At 40.0% G+C, this 19,104-nt stretch overlaps 1 protein-coding gene across 1 annotated transcript; it reads left to right on the forward strand.

Annotated features, from left to right (window-relative positions):
• Positions 1-1,773: 1,773 nt before the first annotated feature.
• Positions 1,774-18,524, forward strand: LOC133987778 (uncharacterized). Its single transcript, XM_062427219.1, has 8 exons — positions 1,774-1,903; positions 10,503-10,696; positions 11,261-11,459; positions 12,570-12,905; positions 14,600-14,752; positions 15,437-15,763; positions 17,596-17,759; positions 18,043-18,524. Exons 1-8 carry the CDS (start codon positions 1,774-1,776, stop codon positions 18,268-18,270), a joined length of 1,731 nt encoding a protein of 576 aa, XP_062283203.1. The 3' UTR covers positions 18,271-18,524.
• Positions 18,525-19,104: the final 580 nt, after the last annotated feature.

A 19,104-nucleotide genomic window follows, 5' to 3' on the forward strand; every position in this document is an offset into this window, starting at 1 on the left:
CTTTGGCCTGTCTGATCTTAGCTTGCTGGTATTGGATGCCTCTGCCTCACTCTTCCTGCGACATCTTCCCAGCAAAATGCCTTTCAGCTCAAGGAACCAGGCAACAGATACCTTGAGCTTCATCCAACTTGAGAAGTAGGCCATTAGCCGCCCAGTGGCATCAGGTGAACCCTCCACATTGATGACATTCACCATGGCTTCCTTCTTGACCTCAATGTCATCTGCTGCTATCGCAGTCTCTACCATGTTTGCTGACCAGTCTTCTTCTGGTTCATACAAGAACTTTGGACCCTCAATCCACCCATGGTCATGAATGAAATCTCCAACTCTCATTCCTCTGGATGCAACATCAGCAGGATTTTCCTTAGAGCTCACATACCGCCATTGTGCAGTTCTAGTGGCTCCTCTGATAGTCGAGATCCTGTTGAGGCATATTTTATACTCCTCATAAAACTGCTCATTTCTTAGGAACTTCCTTTTCAGACCAAGTAACCTTTGTTTCACGACAGAAAAGTTGTTGGGCAGAGACACATCATCCTTCTTAAAGGGCAACTTCAAGCTGTAATGACCCTCTCTGAGCGTTGCAGACTTTTCAGCAATCTCCATGAACCTCATGTCCTCCCTTGAGAGCCCCTTTTCCTCTGTAGCTCTCTCATTAAAGTCATGGTTGTACTGCTCACTCAGCATTTTTTCCAGTCTGCTCACAGAAATCCTGTTGACAACCACTGACGGGACCTCAGCTTCCAAGCTGCTGCCGTTTCCTTGCAAAGGGCCATTAATAACCCATCCCAGTGCTGTTCTTATAGCATACGGGCCTTCCCCTTGGCTATTTACGACCTCCCAAGGTTCCAACATCTTGGGAGCGTTGCTTCCAATCAACAAATCCACATTAGCCTTTATGCTGGGAATTTTTACCTTTGCAAGGTAGGACCACTTTGCCAGATCCTCTTCTGTCACAATGTTGTCCATGTTTACAGGCATCTTCCTCTGGGTGAGTACTTCAGGAAGTTTATAGAAAAGGTTAGTATCCAAACCAGCTATTTCCACGCCAGATAGTGAATATGCTGGGAAAACCCTTTCCTGTCCCATAGTTTGTAGGAGAAAATTGGTTCGCCTACCAGCAAGATTGAGCCTTTGCATAAGATGTTCTGAACAAAAGGTGGCTGTACTGCCAGGATCCAAAAATGCATACGTGTTTATGATACGGTCTCCCTTGATGGATTTAACTTGGACTGGGAGAATGGAAAGAAGACAGCGATCGTCTCCAGCCCCTGTATGACCACAAGTTTTATGAGATGCTGTGATGTTGCATACAGGCTCCTTTGAATACTTTCTGTTTGTGTTACCTCTGTCCCTTTTGTCAATATGAAGCACACTGGGGTGGGTTTGACTACAAACTCTGCAGGTCAAACGCTTGTCACAGTCTTGACTCCTGTGCCCAGCACCTAGACAGCCGAAGCAAAGCTCCTTTTCCATTAGAAAGCTTATTTTGTCTCTATGTTTCTTCCTTTCAAACTGCTGACATCCTTCCAATAAGTGACTTCCATAACAAAACACACAAGTTGACTTCACTACAGAGCCATGTGCAAGTGAATCTACCTTTAAGCCTCTGGAGTTCTCAACTGATTGCACTGGTGCAATGGTGGTAGCAAAACTGTTTCCTCTCATCTTACTCACTGGTTGTGACTTCATCCTATTGCTGACCTTAGAAGTAGATGGTCCAGAAGGTGCATCCCGAATGTCACCAAATAGAGGGTCAGATAGTATTCGGACATGTTTTTCAATGAACGCAACCAGATCCTTGAAAACAGCTCTATGTTCAGATGCTTCCAGTATGTCATGTGCAACAGTCCTCCATCGCTCTCTCAGCTTAAATGGCAGCTTAGACATGACAGCTCTCATGGTACTTGGAATGTCCAATTCCCTCATGTAATGCAGCTTATCCATAACATTACAACAAGAACGCAGAAAAAGAGAGTAAGCTTGTAATGCATTTACATCTTCTGCCTTTATTGCAGTCCAAGCCAACATCTTTTCAATGTATGCAGTGGCGATCTTGTACTCATTGCCAAAGTGTTCTTGAAGCAGCCGTTTTGCTTGAGCAAAGCAACTGGAGCCATATGCTGGCAGCTCCGAACCAGTTCCCTTGGCTGCCCTCTGGTGAACTGTTCGAGATAATACAAGCAATCACCTCTGCTGACCTTCTCCTCCACTCCTTGCTCAAATGCTCGCTTAAAGGAAATGTATTGAAGAGGATCCCCATCAAACAGCTTGCTGATTTCCTTCTTGATTTGATGCGTATTTTATTTCTCACAGTTTCCAGGATATTCAATGACATGCAAGTATCCATTGCCAGTGCATATAAAGTTCATTCAGCTGTGCCACAGACAACAAGACAAACGTGACGGAGACCGGAGCGGTCGAAAAACTGTGTGCTCCTCTGTCTAGCAACACCTGACACCTGTCAGAAAGTTCCCACCTATACAGAAATGTACACCCAACACCACGAGGACACCTACTGGCCCAATTTGGTACCTTCCACACATTGACATAGAAATGGCTCCTACAAATTATATCCCTCTGGATTAGTTCCCTTATACATTTACTATTAGTATTAACACTCAAAAAAGGATCTGAATTCCCGATGTATAAGTATGTTTGAGTAGTTTGAAGAGTAATAATTGGTGATAGTCTGGTTGTAAAAGAAAACAAAGTTGTAATACCTGATGGAATAGCATCAAAGACAATGGCAAATTCTCTAGGGAGCACAGGAATTTTATACTCTGATGAAAATTCATTATAAGTAAACAATCGACCCTCCTTGTTAAACAACTGATAGACAAGAAGTATGCCATTATAAACCCATTACTTTAAAAATAATGATTTACGTTTGAAATATATATCCTGGTTATTCCATATAAAGTATTTGTGAGGAGAAAAAATATGTTTGTATACCAAGGACCAGCTTAAGAGTAACTGTTTATGAAAGTTGGAGAGTTTTACAGGAAGTTTACTGTTCATCTCCTCACCAAAACGGGAGATACGGCTGTGACGTCACATGGTATGGGGGTTCAAACATGACTATTTTATGTTTGCTAATGAACTACTTTATGTTGTTTATTGACGTGAGAAATGAACTCAGAGACTGTTTTTGTTTCATTTATGAACTGGAAAATGAACTCTTAATATCATCAAAGTGGAAATGGTTTTGTTTATTGGGAAGTTGAAAGTATCTTGGGTTTAATGTTAATACATTTCTGAACAACTGTGAAACAAAGTGGTGATGTTTGAGTTCGTCCAATAATTTATTTTAAGGTTGTATGAACTAGTGTGTTTACATTTAGGTTTATCACCCTTTGTGTTGTTTTTCTTTGTGTGACTATAATAATAATTTCTGGCTGGCACCCAATAAAAAATGAATACAAATTATGTAATTGCTCATTAAATCCGTTACGACGTGTTTCTGAACATTGAAGCCACAGTAGCATCTTTCACTAACCTGAACCAAACCTGAACACACACAGGACTCAGGATATGAACCTGGGTCTCTACTGTCAGAGTCCTGCAGCTTGTACCCCCCCCCCCCCCCCCCCCCAATCCACCCTGACCTCCCCCTCCCACTGCAGAGACATATATAAATGTAGATTAATTCACTCCGAACATTGAAGATGGGTAACCAGGGTAATTTAGCTCAACCAGTGAGTATATCAGTGAGCATGCTGACTGTAACAAAGTGGTGACTGACTCTGGTGCCTCCTAGTGGTAGTAATGAAAAAGAAACTTACACACAGAGAGCTTCAACATTTGATTCCAATTGTTTTGAATGCTGCAGCTTCTTAATCTGACCTGCTCATCTTTGTACCTTTACCTGTTTGACATCACATGTTTTCTGGCCTGTAATCATATTGTGATAATTATGGGAAACTTAAAAAGTTAAAGGAATTAATTAATTCTGAACACTGAACACTTAAATCATACAATTAATATAAGTTTTTATCATTCCATTTTAAAGGCAGACATGTTGATCGTCCACATTTGTCCAGTTTGTACTGTAACAAACCAGTTAAAGCAACAGGAAGCAGAACCCTGATGCAGACACTCAGACAGGCTGGTTGAGTCAAAGTCAGTTTTACTTTGAAATTCAATTAACAGACCGTTTATTGAAGCAGGAAGTCAGGTGACCACAGACACACAGCAGGTCAAAGTGGATCAGCACAGCAGCTTCACAGCACAGAGGTGTGCCAACCACCAGGACAGTTTGTTTCTGATGGTTATCTGACCCATTCTAGAAATAAGGAAGTTTGCAGTCAGCAAAGAAAGCGGAACACACTCTTTTCTTCTTCTTCTCTTTTTTGCTCACTTGAAGTGAACTTTATGCATAAAATGGGTGATAAAAACACATTTATTGAAATAATGATGCAGTGAATGTTTAAGTCACACATCTGATCAGCTGTTTCCACTCTCTGTGTCTCTGGATAGCATGAAGCATGACCAGTACTAGCTGACATGAAGGAACAGTTACAACTTGCCCAATTAAAAGAGAGAGAGAGGAAGAGGAAGAGAGAAAGAGGAAGTAATGTTAAGTTAAAGCGTCTTCATCTTCCTGATTGATCAGACAGACATATTGAGGCAGTTCTCTGACAGTTTGATGATTTTCTGCATCAGGATCAAACTCAGAATGAATATCCACCAGGTTCTGTTCTTCTGCTTCTTATCAGGTGAGGACTGATTACCTGACTGTGTCTGTAAAGCTGCAGCACACACTGCTTCTGGACATTCATTGTGGACATTTTAACAAATGTCAGATAAATGTAGATTAATTCACTGTGAACATTGAAGATGAGTAACCACGGTAACTTAGCTCGACCAGTGAGTATATCAGTGAGCATGCTGACTGTAACAAAGTGGTGACTGACTCTGGTGCCTCCTACTGGTAGAATAGAAAAATACACTTACACACAGAGAGCTTCAACATTTGATTCAAATGGTTTCGAATGCTGCAGCTTCTTAATCTGACCTGCTCATCTTTGTACCTTTACCTGTTTGACATCACATGTTTTCTGGCCTGTAATCATGATGTGATAATTATGGGAAACTTATAAAGTTAAAGGAATTGATTAATTCTGAACACTGACCACTTAAATCATACAATTAATATAAGTTTTTATCATTCCATTTTAAAGGCAGACATGTTGATCATCCACATTTGTCCAGTTTGTACTGTAACAAACCAGTTAAAGCAACAGGAAGCAGAACCCTGATGCAGACACTCAGACAGGCTGGTTGAGTCAACGTCAGCTTTACTTTGAAATTCAATTAACAGACCGTTTATTGAAGCAGGAAGTCAGGTGACCACAGACACACAGCAGGTCAAAGTGGATCAGCACAGCAGCTTTGCAGCACAGAGGATCTGGAGAAGTGATCATCATATTTATCAGTCTCCTCACTGATCTGTTGGCCTTGGTGTTACTGTGGTGATTGGAAAGAGATAAAGTCACTCTGCTGCAGCTTTTGGTCAACCATCACTGAACATACAGATCATTGGTCATTCAGCTTCACTGCAGCGTTTCATCATATGTTTCTTAATTTAAAAATAACAATGTGCCAACCACCAGGACAGTTTGTTTCTGATGGTTATCTGACCCATTCTAGAAATAAGGAAGTTTGCAATCAGCAAAGAAAGCGGAACACACTCTTTTCTTCTTATTCTCTTTTTTGCTTACTTGAAGTGAACTTTATGCATAAAATGAGTGACAGAAACACATGTGTTGAAATAATGATGCAGTGAATGTTTAAGTCACACATCTGATCAGCTGTTTCCACTCTCTGTGTCTCTGGATAGCATGAAGCATGACCAGTACTAGCTGACATGAAGGAACAGTTACAACTTGTTGTCACAAACTGGCTCAACATATGTGACAAGGAGGGGAGACAAGTCAAGATTGAAAGTGCCAAATGAAAATGTTTTATTATAACTTTACCCAAAGACAATTGTCTGCAAGAGGAGGAAGCACACACCAACCTAAACCGGGCCAATTTACCAGTACAGACCAAATTTAAGCTATTTTAATCCTCATACTGGATCCCAGACGAGCCCCCACTTGTCCCAAACTGGCTCAACATATGTGACGAGGAGGGGAGACAAGTCAAGATTGAAAGTGCCAAATGAAAATGTTTTATTATAACTTAAACAATCATATCTACAAAAAAGCATGAGGTGTGGAGAGTAGTGGCATCAGTTGTGAATGTAGTGTATGGATGAGTGAGATGTGTGTGCTGCTGTTGAGTGTAAAAGGAAAACGCCAAAAAGAACCCAGAACCTGTAGCGGCGTGGAGCCTAGGAGAGAGAGAGAGAGAGAGAGACAGCAACAATGAGATTTTATCTCATTTATCACCTTGGGTAGAGGCCTAGCCAGGTGTCAGCACCTTGCCCTAACGACCCTCCCTAACTGCCAACTCCTGCAGGAAGTAATCAGCTGCATGATGCTAGCAGAAAGGGAGGGGTCGTAAAACCCCCCTCCATAAGAACGAGGTTCCACCTCGTGTTATACATAAAATAGTTGTGAATATGTCCCAATCTGTCATAGTTAATACATTACCAATAGCTGATGGGCAGTACTGCACTCCCTCCAGGCTGCATCCTCCAGCACATCCCTCCATCCTCACCAACCCAGCAGCCTTGGTACCAAAAGAGCATTTTAAGGGGATGAAGAGCTGAGAGATGAGCAGAGGAGAGCATGGAAATGAGACACAGCATAAATAAATAGACTAAGGGTCCACAGGTGCCCGTGATAGGGCATCTGCAATTACATTGTCAGTTCTCATCTAAAGTTATTGAAGCAGGAAGTCAGGTGACCACAGACACACAGCAAGTCAAATGGCTCTTTTCCACTACACAGTTCCAGCACGACTCACCTCGCCTCGGTTTTTTTTGCATTTCCACTAGGGAAAGTACCTGGTACCTGGTACTTTTTTAGTACCTGCTCTGGTGAGGTTCCAAGCGAGCCAAGCCGATACTAAATATGACGTCACCAGACTGCCGGTCGCTGATTGCTCAGAAGAGTTGTTGCTGGAAGAGTCCTGAGCCGTCCCACATAAACCCGGCATTTTTAAATACCGTCAACAGCGTTACAGCCATACGGCTACATTTTCATGCTTAATGTGTGACAAAAAGCCACAAACAGCAGCAAGTACACCATCGCCTCAATGTCCTCCATTGTTTATGTGTTTGTGTTGCGTATAAAACAAAGTCATGGCAGTTTCGCAGAGCCGTGCTATGACGACCCCGCCCACGTTGAGTAGGTACTTTTTTGTAATGGAAAAGGTTCCTGGAACCGTACCGAGGCGAGTCGTGCTGGAACTGTGTAGTGGAAAAGCGCCAAAAGTGGATCAGCACAGCAGCTTTGCAGCACAGAGGATCTGGAGAAGTGATCATCATATTTATCAGTCTCCTCACTGATCTGTTGGCCTTGGTGTTACTGTGGTGATTGGAAAGAGATAAAGTCACTCTGCTGCAGCTTTTGGTCAACCATCACTGAACATACAGATCATTGGTCATTCAGCTTCACTGCAGTGTTTCATCATATGTTTCTTAATTTAGAAATAACAATGTGCCAACCACCAGGACAGTTTGGTCCATTCTAGAAATAAGGAAGTTTTACAATCAGCAAAGAAAGCGGAACACACTCTTTTCTTCTTCTTCTCTTTTTTGCTCACTTGAAGTGAACTTTATGCATAAAATGGGTGATAAAAACACATCTATTGAAATAATGATGCAGTGAATGTTTAAGTCACACATCTGATCAGCTGTTTCCACTCTCTGTGTCTCTGGATAACATGAAGCATGACCAGTACTAGCTGACCTGAAGGAACAGTTACAACTTGCCCAATTAAAAGAGAGAGAGAGACAGATAGAGAGAGAGAGAGGAAGAGGAAGAGAGGAAGAGGAAGTAATGTTATCTTAAAGCGTCTCCATCTTCCTGATTGATCAGACAGACATATTGAGGCAGTTCTCTGACAGTTTGATGATTTTCTGCATCAGGATCAAACTCAGAATGAATATCCACCAGGTTCTGTTCTTCTGCTTCTTATCAGGTGAGGACTGATTACCTGACTGTGTCTGTAAAGCTGCAGCACACACTGCTTCTGGACATTCATTGTGGACATTTTAACAAATGTCACATTTCTATCACTTAAGTTTTTATGTTGCTGTCATGTTAATTAGTTATTCTGTTGTTCTCTAAATGATTCTGTTACTATTTGCTGCTGCAACATCTCTATAATCTAATCTTTGAATTTAACTAAACTAAATGTGATCTCATTTAACAAAATATACTGATTGATTGACTTTATTGTCCACTTTAGTGGAGATTTGTCTTAGGCTTCTCCCAAAGTACAGCAAAAGTACAAACACTATACATAGTACAATACACCATTAAAAACATACAAATTATACAACATACAATAGTGCAAACATGCAGGTAGCAGCAGATTATATAAATAAAACCAGAGAACAAATCTTATAAAATAACAAGTGTTTCTTGTTGCAGTCATTCTGTGGTCAGTGTCTATATGGTATAGGGCAGTGGTTCCCAAACTTTCTCTGCTGGGCCCCCCTTTGGTTGATGATAAAATGTTCGCGCCCCACCCGTACACAAAAATTATTTTGATTTCAAACTCCATTGCAGTTTATTTCACACACTGTAATTAATACAAACTGCATCTTTTTTTAAACAAATAAAACTAATCTGCAATAAACTGCAATAATGAACAAACCACCTTAACTGTAATTATTTTCAAAGTAACAGGTTTTTTAAAACTTTGTTAGTATTCAATATTCAGTGCTCTCAAGTTTCATGAAAAGTTTGGTTTGAGATTACACAGACGAGGTCCGTTCCGGGGGGGGTTGCTGTCTAATAAGCAGCAACACAGAGCTATAAGGACTCTGGGCTCTCACACACGCTGCATTGATTGTCACACAAACACACACGTGCGCACAGTCACTCTCTAGCGCGCGCTCATGCTCGTTCTCTCCAGATTCCGGGAGATTGGATCTCATTTACGGGCGTCAGGGAGCCGCAATCAATATGCGGGAGAGTTGGGATGTATGGATTACATTCTGTATATAATATATTCATTTCTGTGCGGTGGGATCTCAGCGTGAGAAATGATAGGTGTGGCGTGTGAGCGTGTGAACTGCTTGAAATGTCTGTGTCTCACAGTCAATGCGTGAGACTTGAGAGGTATGGCTTTATGTTTACGTGGGAGCCCAGTCAAAAACTTGTCTATGTTTTGATAGCAGTGTCTAAGCATGCCTCATTCATTTAGCCCTGTAGCCGTACCACGCTCCTCCTGCAATGGCTCTGCGCCCCCCTTCCCACTTTGGGAACCACTGGTAAAGGGAATAAAAGGCTTTGTGTATATGTAGTGGAGGGCTCCTGGGACCCTGAATGGATGACAGGAGTGTAGTGGTGTAGTATGGACGTATCTCCTGAACCTGTGAACCAATCAACCTGTCAATCACGACGTAGCCACGCCCTAATGCATACCCTGCTTTATCGTCACATATAAAATCAGGGAGGCCAAAATGTCCCAAATGAACATCATACTGCATTGAAGAAGGCTTTAAACTAGCGATTGAGACCATAAACACATTTTGAAAACGTTTATTGAGGTTAGAAGTCCTTTTCACACCAAAACGGTCGCCCCCTGGTGGCCTTTTGATAGAATGCAGTTTTAAGTTACTTCCGCGTTGGCCTTATTTCAGAGGACCGGAACTCCCCACCTGCTGCTAACTCGGTGGCTAACTGTAGACTGTAGTAGTAGTGTGCGCTGAATGTATTTATACCTCTACAGCAGCAGGGCGGATTTATGCTAATAACAGGATTTTCAGACCCGCCCATTAAATCCAGACACAGAAATCTTGAAACACAGTTTGTGAAGCCTAGCTCCACAATTCAAATCTAAATGGTTGAAATGCTTTTTACACCTTTTTTAGAAATACATTCATGACTTATTTAATATGTTGAGAAGAAAATGTCTGAATTCACTTCACACAGTCTTTAATGACAGTGGTCTGTGTGACTCTGATCTGATGGTAGAAAAGGGAGTGAAGTCTCTCCGATAAGTTATGACGTCTAAAGGAGACACCAAAATCTGTCTTATGTTACTTTCATGTAGTTCTTGTCACTTTGGGTTGCTCCATGGAATGTTAATGGATCTTTGTTTGTCCAAGAGAGAGACGATGTCAGTCTCTGTATCAAACCTGGTCCAATTTACTCTGATGTTCTGAGTCGAACTGACGCTGTCGGCTACAATACAATGACTTTAGTTTTACAGTGCTTTTCTATTAACTGACACACTAAATACAAAATGATAGTTGGAGTTTTTTATGTTCACATCAAAAACCTTTTACTGACAAAAGTAATGACACACCTGAATACACTGAAATGTAATGTTATTTTCAGGTTGTGTTTAATCAATGTGCATGTCTGTCATCACAGTGCTGTGTGTCGTCTCGTCACACGTTCAGCATCAGTACCACTTTGTTTATGAGGTGAAGAACATGACTGAAGCGCAGAGTTACTGCAGAGACAAATACACAGACCTGGCCACGATAGACGACATGGAGGATGTGAAGACCCTGACAGACATGATGGATTTAAACAAAATGGTCCTCGATGAAGACGGCCAGGCGGTGAATTCACTTTTCCCTACTGTTCACTCTGTATCTGTTAAATTAGCATTTATGACAATGACAGTCTGTAAGTGAGAGGTGTCACACACACTGAGCTGCTGCTTTAGTACATTTTCTTCAGACTATGATGAACATTTTAGTACAAATGTTCCACTTTCTTGGTAAATATGACCCAATGACTTTGTTTTAAGTGGGACTTCATATGGGAGCAATAACAGAAAGCTAAATGTGAAATATGTGTAAATATCATGAAAATGGACAAAAATGATTTTAATTTATTTTGTAGTAATATGACTATGAATAAGACTAATAAGGCTTTTTCATATAACTCCTTTCATGTACAAAAAACAGCTCAAATTTATTGACCATTGAAAACAGAAGACAGCAAATCATTTAAACAAGAAAGAAGAATTTAAAGTTTATTATTATGTAATAATGTACAGTTTGCTGTATGTGTCACTTTAGATGAAATCTACTCGTATAATTAATGTGAATGAAAATGTTATGCAAAGTATCTTTAAGCTAAGCAAAGACAAATGTTGTATAACAAAATCTTGCTTTCAGACGGCCTGGATAGGACTGTACCATGACGTGAACAGCTGGAGGTGGTCAGACAGAGATGCAGAGGTTGAGTTCACAAATTGGGCCGAAGGTGAACCAAGCTCTGGGAGTGTTGAATACTGCACAGAGATGTATGATCCTGGAGTATGGAACGATCTTCGTTGTGACCGAACCCGTCAGGCAGTCTGCTCTTCTGTGAGAGGTGAGAGTTATCACTAACGGTCCGTTCTTTTCCAGTTACTGTTCAGTTTCCTCCAGATTTGGGCTGAAATAGTCAGTTCCATCAGTGTGATCCCTGCATTCATTTCAAGGTGTGAAGCAGAGTCATGAAGCCAGTTTCTATAAAGCCTGTTGACTCATTGAGCTCCAACATTAACACAGGTCACTGTCTCAGTCAAAGGGGTAAGAAAAGGAGGCAAAGTGGCTCTGATGTGCCTATAAGGATGAATGTGTGCCTCCATGTTCATATGTATGTGAAACACTAAGCATTGGGGCGCCTTCTCCTTACTCATTTGGCACAAGGTAATCTTTAAGAGAGTGAATGCTTATGATTGAGTATGACAGAAGATAAATAATAGGAATTCCCATTACAAGCCTTTATTTTTCTTCATCATTGTAGCGGCTCCATCTGTGCAGCATGCAACTAAATTCTTATAGGGAATATTGTGCTTTGTGAAGTACGTATCAGCTACACTGAAAATGTCCTCTCCTCTTGTTGTGGCTGTGAGATTAACAGACATAAGAATGTCTTGTTTCAGCTGGGTTTCCTCAATGTACTGTACATATACAATGAGAATTTCCTCCTCTGCCACAGTGGTAGTTTCATCCAGCTGGATTGAAAACGGGCCTGTCTTGATTTTTTTGACGAGTGTGTTCTCAACGTTTCCTTCCATTCTGTCGATTCTCTTTTTCACTGTGTTGTTGGGCAGTGGTACAGTCTTAAAGTTGTTAGCCACCTGTGGTCCACATAGTAGCTCAGCCATTTTAATGCAAGCAAGTATAATCAGTGTTTCCCCAATGTTTTGTTGATTTCTGGCTTGAGCAATAAGGAGAGAGCACTCCAAAGAGCCCATAAAATGTGTTGTTTTTATCACACAAATGAATTAAATGATGACTCATCTATATTTAACACATTACATTAAAATTATTACACCCCTTAAAATCAAGAGGGCTTCGGGCCTGCTTTATTGGAGCAGTTCTCAGTGGATTCATAATGACACAAAAATGTTACAGAAACTGTGGCATTCATCTTTTTTCACTCATGTAAAGTGACAGACAGGAAACACAGATTTTCACTATGGTCTATTTTCAGGGTCAGATGTGAAATTTATCCTCATCAATACTACCATGAATTGGACTGAGGCCCAGAGCTACTGCAGAACATACTACACAGACCTGGCCACTGTGAGAAATGAAGCAGAGAACCAGGAGGTGAAGAATCTAACTGATGGACAATCTGTCTGGATCGGCCTCTTCAGAGACTGGAAGTGGTCTGATGGAAGTAACTCCTCCTTTAGGTACTGGGCCTCAGGAGAACCTAACAACAACGCTGAGAAGAAGGAGGCTTGTGTGGTAATGAAATTCGACCGTTCTGGACGTTGGGGGGACTGGACCTGTGACCGGAACAGACCATTTATTTGTTACAAAGGTAAGTCATGATTCAGTTATCCTTTAAAGGACAGTTCCCAGTGTTCCCAGTGTTCCCAGTTTTCCCAATGTGTGTTAAGCAGCAGTCAGGTGTCCATATGAACAGTAAAGAGGTTTTCCTCTCTGTAATCATTCCTCCTGTTCATACTGACTATTAAAAGATCTTCAATTGTGCTTCCAGTGTTCAGTGATGGAGGACTGTATCACAGTGTTTCCACACAGTCATTTAAAGTAGCTGATCAGCTTCTATTGAGCTTCATCAGTCTGAGTTATTCATATCAAGTGATATCTGACACATTTACTGTCTTTATAGCATCAGATTCCCTCTTAGTGTTTCCCTGTTGAGCTGTGGTGGAAGTATAGTAACACAAAGACTTTGCTACTGAAAACACTGTAACGTTGAAACATAGAAGATGAAGATTTGACTGAAGCTTCATATTAGCTTCAGATCAACTTTTAAATCCATGTTTCCACAGAAGGAGGACTGTGGGTTTAGTCCTCCATCACTTCCATTGTAAACATTATGAAGGGATCTTCTAATGGTCAGTATGAACAGTCAGCTCAGTTTATTTATACTGTCGTACACAGACTGAGAAATATAATCAAATGTTAACACAAAGTGGGAGCGTCCTCATAGCCGAGTGGTTCCAGCACATCATATACCCACAACGTCCCTGGTTAGAGTCCAGCAAGGGACCTTTGTTGCATGTCATACCCATGTCTCTCTCTCCCCATGTTTCCTGTTGGCCTCTCTGCCACCAACTGTCCAAGAAAGGAAAACATGGCCAAAAAAATAATATGAAAATTAGGGCTGTCAATCGATTCAAATATGTAATTGCAATTTATTGCAAATACATTTTTAAAGTTTTTCTAAATGTACTTTAAAAGAATATTTTCTCAAGTTTTTAATACTCTTATTAACATGAGAGTGGAAACATATGCTGCTTTATGCAAATGTATGTTTATTATTATTGACCCAATAAAAAGAATCTGCTGTTAGTTATGATATCAGTTACTAGTTACATTCACGCACTTCTTCACACAAACACACACATACACACACCTAGTGTCGTCTGTCTTTGTAGAGTGATTGGTATTTGAGACTCAACCTAGTCCATAATATAAATAACTTTGGTCTTGTGGATGAACATCTGCTGGGCTTTGGAGCTGAATTTTTCTACTTGTTGATTGAAACATTACTGCTGCATCGCTTCCTTATGTCCAAACTACAGGCGGGGGCAAGGGTCAAACACAACGTGTGTGCGTTGATCACACATTAATAAAACAAAAACACTGTTGATGAGCTATAAGATGAATTTGCGTTAACACGTTCATTTTGACAGCCCCAATAAAACAACATGTAAACAGGATGATACAGCTGCCGTCACAGTTTTCGATCTTTGCTGTAAAAGGTGAATTTTATATTTAATTTTCTGTCCACCTTCTGTTCAGTGATGTTATTTTCTTACTTGTTTGTAACAAAAAATAAATTGACAGTGGTATAAGTTGTGATTAGTAGAACAAACCACCTTCAAATGTTCTTAATCATTTACTTCATTAACATATTTAATGCTGTATTTTTCTTGTGTATGTGGTCGATGTTTCAATATGATCTTTCTTTCTAGAGCAGCATCTCATTCCTCTGCTTTATTGATTCAGTATCTGATAGTTTCATTGTGTTTTCAGTGTTCACAGATCCAACCACTGAAGAACCAAACTGGACTCTCCGACCTTTTCCAACATCAGTCCCATCAGCCTCCACACCAGCAACAACACAGAGTTTAATCTCCAGTTCAGGAAGCTTCACACCTTCATCATCTTTCCCTGAAACCACAGAGAAGTTTGCAGGTACAGGACAGTTCATGTCTGTCCATCTGTCCATCACTGTCTCTCTGCAACTAAACGTCCTCTTAAAACAGTCAAATATTTTTCTTACAAGAATAACAAGATTGTCTAACATGTGTTTCAGCACCTAGAACTATATACTTCCTTATTATAATCGTGCTTAATGTTTAAACACATCCTACATTTCTCATGATGTAAGATGATTATTAACATGTGATGTAAACACATGACAAGTCAACAAACATCCAGACCAAAGTCTTTGAGGGTTTAGTTCAACAGGAAGATCTCATGTTAGATAAAGGTTCCCTGTGCAGTTTTCTTGTAAACAGGTTATATTTATATTCAGTGTTACTCACCAAAACATGCTGAGTGTAAAAGAGGTATTGGTTTACTGAATCCCAAAAATGTGACCTCAGGTAGGATAACTTAATGAACCCTTAATTGCTGGTTCTATATATTACTGCACTCTTCACAGGTTGTCCGGTAAGAACAGTAATGGCATGAATACATCAATTAATCCGGTTATTGACTCAAACACAATCACTGGCATGCCACTCATTTATTGCTGGTCATTTGGATGCTCCTTTGCAGATGTGGTTACATCTTTTCAGAAGCACCATTTAGTGACAATAATACAGCATCTTACAGGAAGTACAGACACTAACTGTTGATTGTTCATCTTTTCAGAAGCACCGTTGGGGGTAAAAACTCATTTCATCCCTGCAGGAACTGAGGGAGGAAGTGTCACTCGTGTATGCAATGCTGCTGTCTATGGAAGCAGGAAGTTCTTCTGTAAGGATGAATGTAAAAAAGAAGAAGACATCCTGGTTGAAACAGCAGAGAACAGAGCTCAGAGAGGCAGATACATTATTGAATATAGAGAAGGATCTACATCTGGACTGTATGTGACCATCACACAGCTGGAGAAGTCGGACACAGGACGGTACAAGTGTGGTTACGGCAGAGCTTTGTCTCCAGATTCATTCGACTGGTTCCCGATCATTGTTGTAGATGGTGAGTTTTATAATGAAAATCATGAAAAATGTTTCATTTATGTACCTTCTGGTAAGTGCATATGAATGTTTAAAGAAACATTATAATGGATTTCTTCTTGTTTTTGTCTAAAATCATAGAATCATAGAAATATGGAAATGACAAGATATAATCAAACAACCAAAGTTGCAGCTAGAATTTGATTGGTGGGATGTAATTAATGGCAGTGAGAGGAGCGCTAAGGTCAGAGTTATTAGAAAGATACAGCTGTATGTGGAACAACACATCCTCCAACTGATGAAAAAACTTTGAATAGCAGCAGGAAGTGGAGACACGTCGTCCATATTTATATACAGTCAATGGTGGCTCTAAAATCATGGTGTCAGGATCTCTCGTGGTCTGCTGTCTGATTACTCAGAGCAGCTCAGTGCTCTTATGTTCTGATATTTTGGTCACTTTATTTGGTGATGACACACATATAAACCTCTCTAAAATCACACAAACTCCTTCATTCACTTTATTCATGTTTTTCTCACATCTCCACTTTCATCCTTCATTCTTTAACCAGCTGATCACCAGAAAATACTGATGATGTTATTAATGCCCGTTATTATTGAGCATGTTGACACTTTGAAGGTTATATTTATATTCAGTGTTACTCACCAAAACATGCTGAGTGTAAAAGAGGTATTGGTTTACTGAATCCCAAAAATGTGACCTCAGGTAGGATAACTTAAAGAACCCTTAATTGCTGGTTCTATATATTACTGCACTCTTCACAGGTTGTCCGGTAAGAACAGTAATGGCGTGAATACGTCAATTAATCCGGTTATTGACACAAACACAATCACTGGCATGCCACTCATTTATTGCTGGTCATTTGGATGCTCCTTTGCAGATGTGGTTACTACACAAAAGGGAACAAATGTAAACATATACAGAGATTAAGCTTATACAATAATGCTGAACATAACAATGTGACATGAAATACACAATGTAAATATTAATATCATGCAATGATAAACAGTACAAGGATGTATACATGAACAAAATATAATCCTCATAGCTCTGAGGCACATCTCTGTCATTACTACTGCTGACATAATACACACAGATGGTGAGTTAAAGAAATGTGTGACGGCCCCTGTTACAGTGCTGTCACTGCACTGTAACATAAATAACATCCTGAAGGCATGATAATAAATCACTAATTAACATAAACAACATGGTCAGGGATCATATGAAATGAACAGCATTAAAGTGACCATCAGACTATTAAAGAGACATGAGCGCTGTCATTATACATGAGACATTATGATATACATTTTTACATTTACAATGTTTTGTAAGAAGTTTGTAGAATTATAACTCAATACAGAGCATCCTGACACTGTTTGTTCACATGCACACCGTGTGCACAGCAGTAGACTGTGTATATAAACTGTGAATAGGCTAAAGAGGGATGCCAGTGCTGAAACTGGATGACTTTCTCAACACTGAGTGTGTCCTTTAGGTCCAACACAAGTGCTGAGCTTGTTCCCTCAGTCATAAAATATTTGCAAACTGATTATTTCAAATCCTGGACTGCTTGCAGCCTTCTTCTCTCCTGCTTTTATTGGTACATTACTGCGTTTTTGGGCACATTCCTGCATCCTGTAGATCAGTGAGATAATGTGAAACCACTGGTAGGATTGTATCACATCAACCACATGTTCACAACGTAGATCCACATGTAAAAACAAGCTACTTATGGTCAAAAACTCCACAGAGAACCTTTAAGCTTCCAATACAAAACAAAAGATCCCAGTCTATTAAACTATACACTAGATGTCTCTCTCTCTCTTCCTTCCCAGCCGTCTCCGGTGTCTCTCTTCCAGGTTACTTCTGGCCTCTGGTTGCATCTATGTCTCTGATTATTGTGATGGTTGCTGTTGTTCTGCTGTTCGTCTACAAACTGATGATGAGGAGGAACTCTGGTTTGAACACCAGAGAAACTTCAGACAGCAGAAACATGGAGGTGACTTTCTTTAACTCTGGATGTCTCATGTTAACTCTAACTGTTGGCAGACATTTTATTTTTGTAGTTAGTTATAAACAATCTCATGTCTGCAACTACTTCACTAATATGAACAAAACTATAATGAAATAAAATCATAATTACTGTTATTAGACCTCTGACCTGTTGAGTTGTTATCACTAAAATATCAGCAAACAATTATCTAAGAAGAACACAATATCTGTTCTGTTACACTGCTTACTGCTGTATTTTAGGTTTGATGTTATTCCTGTTTGATTTTCAGTTATCTGTCGTCTATGAGAACCCTCCTCCTGTCTACTATGAGAACCGTCCTCCTGTCTACTATGAGAACCGTCCTCCTGTCTACTATGACAACCGTCCTCCTGTCTACTATGACAACCGTCCTCCTGTCTCCATGAGTGAAGATCACGTCTACCAGAGTCTGGATGCATTCGACATGGATCCAGACCAAACCTACTCTCCAGTCAGAGAGACAACAAACAAACAATGATGTTTGGATTTGGATCTGGATTCTGTACTGAGCAGGTTAACATGTGCTGCAAGGTTCCAGTTTGTTGTACTTTTTTTATTTTTTCTTTGCTTAATCAGCAGATATTAACTATAAACTTGCTATTCTTCACTTCTATGCTGATGATACACATCTATTAATGTTTCTGAGAATGTTCAACAACTTATTTCTTTTTGAAATGTTCATTCTGTCTTTAAACTGTAGATGTTGTTTGATATTGTTCTTCTACACTTTGAACCAACTCTGTGTTCTACAAATTATGTTCATATTTGACTAAATTACAACAGCAGATATGTAACATTGCTGAATCACATTTTCTCTCAACATGATGTGAAAATATTGATACTGAACGTATTAAATGTTCAGAGACAATGTACCTGGCTGTTTTATATTCCACCAAAATATCTGATGCTTTAATAAAATCTCTGCTGATGCAGTAAAATCTCTGTTGTTATAGTACAGTCTGTGATGTTACAGTAAATACAGCCACATGTGTCACAATCATCTCATATTCATCACCCTAACAGTTATTTAGGATTAATTCATCATATCTCTAGTTAGTTTCTTTCAGTCTCTGCTGAGAATTAAGAGTTGAAGGCAGAATCCTGATCTACGTTTTCTCCCTAAGAGCTTTCCCTCTCTGCCTCTGTCCAATGAACAGTTACAGTGACCGAGTCCCACAGCTCACCTCTGATGGTACCTGTTGGGAACATTTTCACACAGGAAGCTTACAATGTGCTTTTGGCAGTAAATGCAGTATAACATAATTTAAAGATAATAACATGAAGGTATAAGTTTCCATTTAACCTTCTAAAT

Source organism: Scomber scombrus, chromosome 10 (assembly GCF_963691925.1).
Source record: "Scomber scombrus chromosome 10, fScoSco1.1, whole genome shotgun sequence".
In the NCBI taxonomy this organism is placed as follows: Eukaryota; Metazoa; Chordata; class Actinopteri; order Scombriformes; family Scombridae; genus Scomber; species Scomber scombrus.

What these genes read in the sequence shown, in the direction of transcription:
- LOC133987778 (XM_062427219.1), top strand. Translation starts at nt 1,774, where the DNA reads ATGTTTTTCAATGAACGCAACCAGATCCTTGAAAACAGCTCTATGTTC. An exon ending in ACCATTTATTTGTTACAAAG is followed by an intron (nt 12,906 to 14,599) that starts GTAAGTCATGAT and finishes CAGTGTTCACAG; the next exon opens with ATCCAACCACTGAAGAACCA. An exon ending in CCCGATCATTGTTGTAGATG is followed by an intron (nt 15,764 to 17,595) that starts GTGAGTTTTATA and finishes CTTCCTTCCCAG; the next exon opens with CCGTCTCCGGTGTCTCTCTT.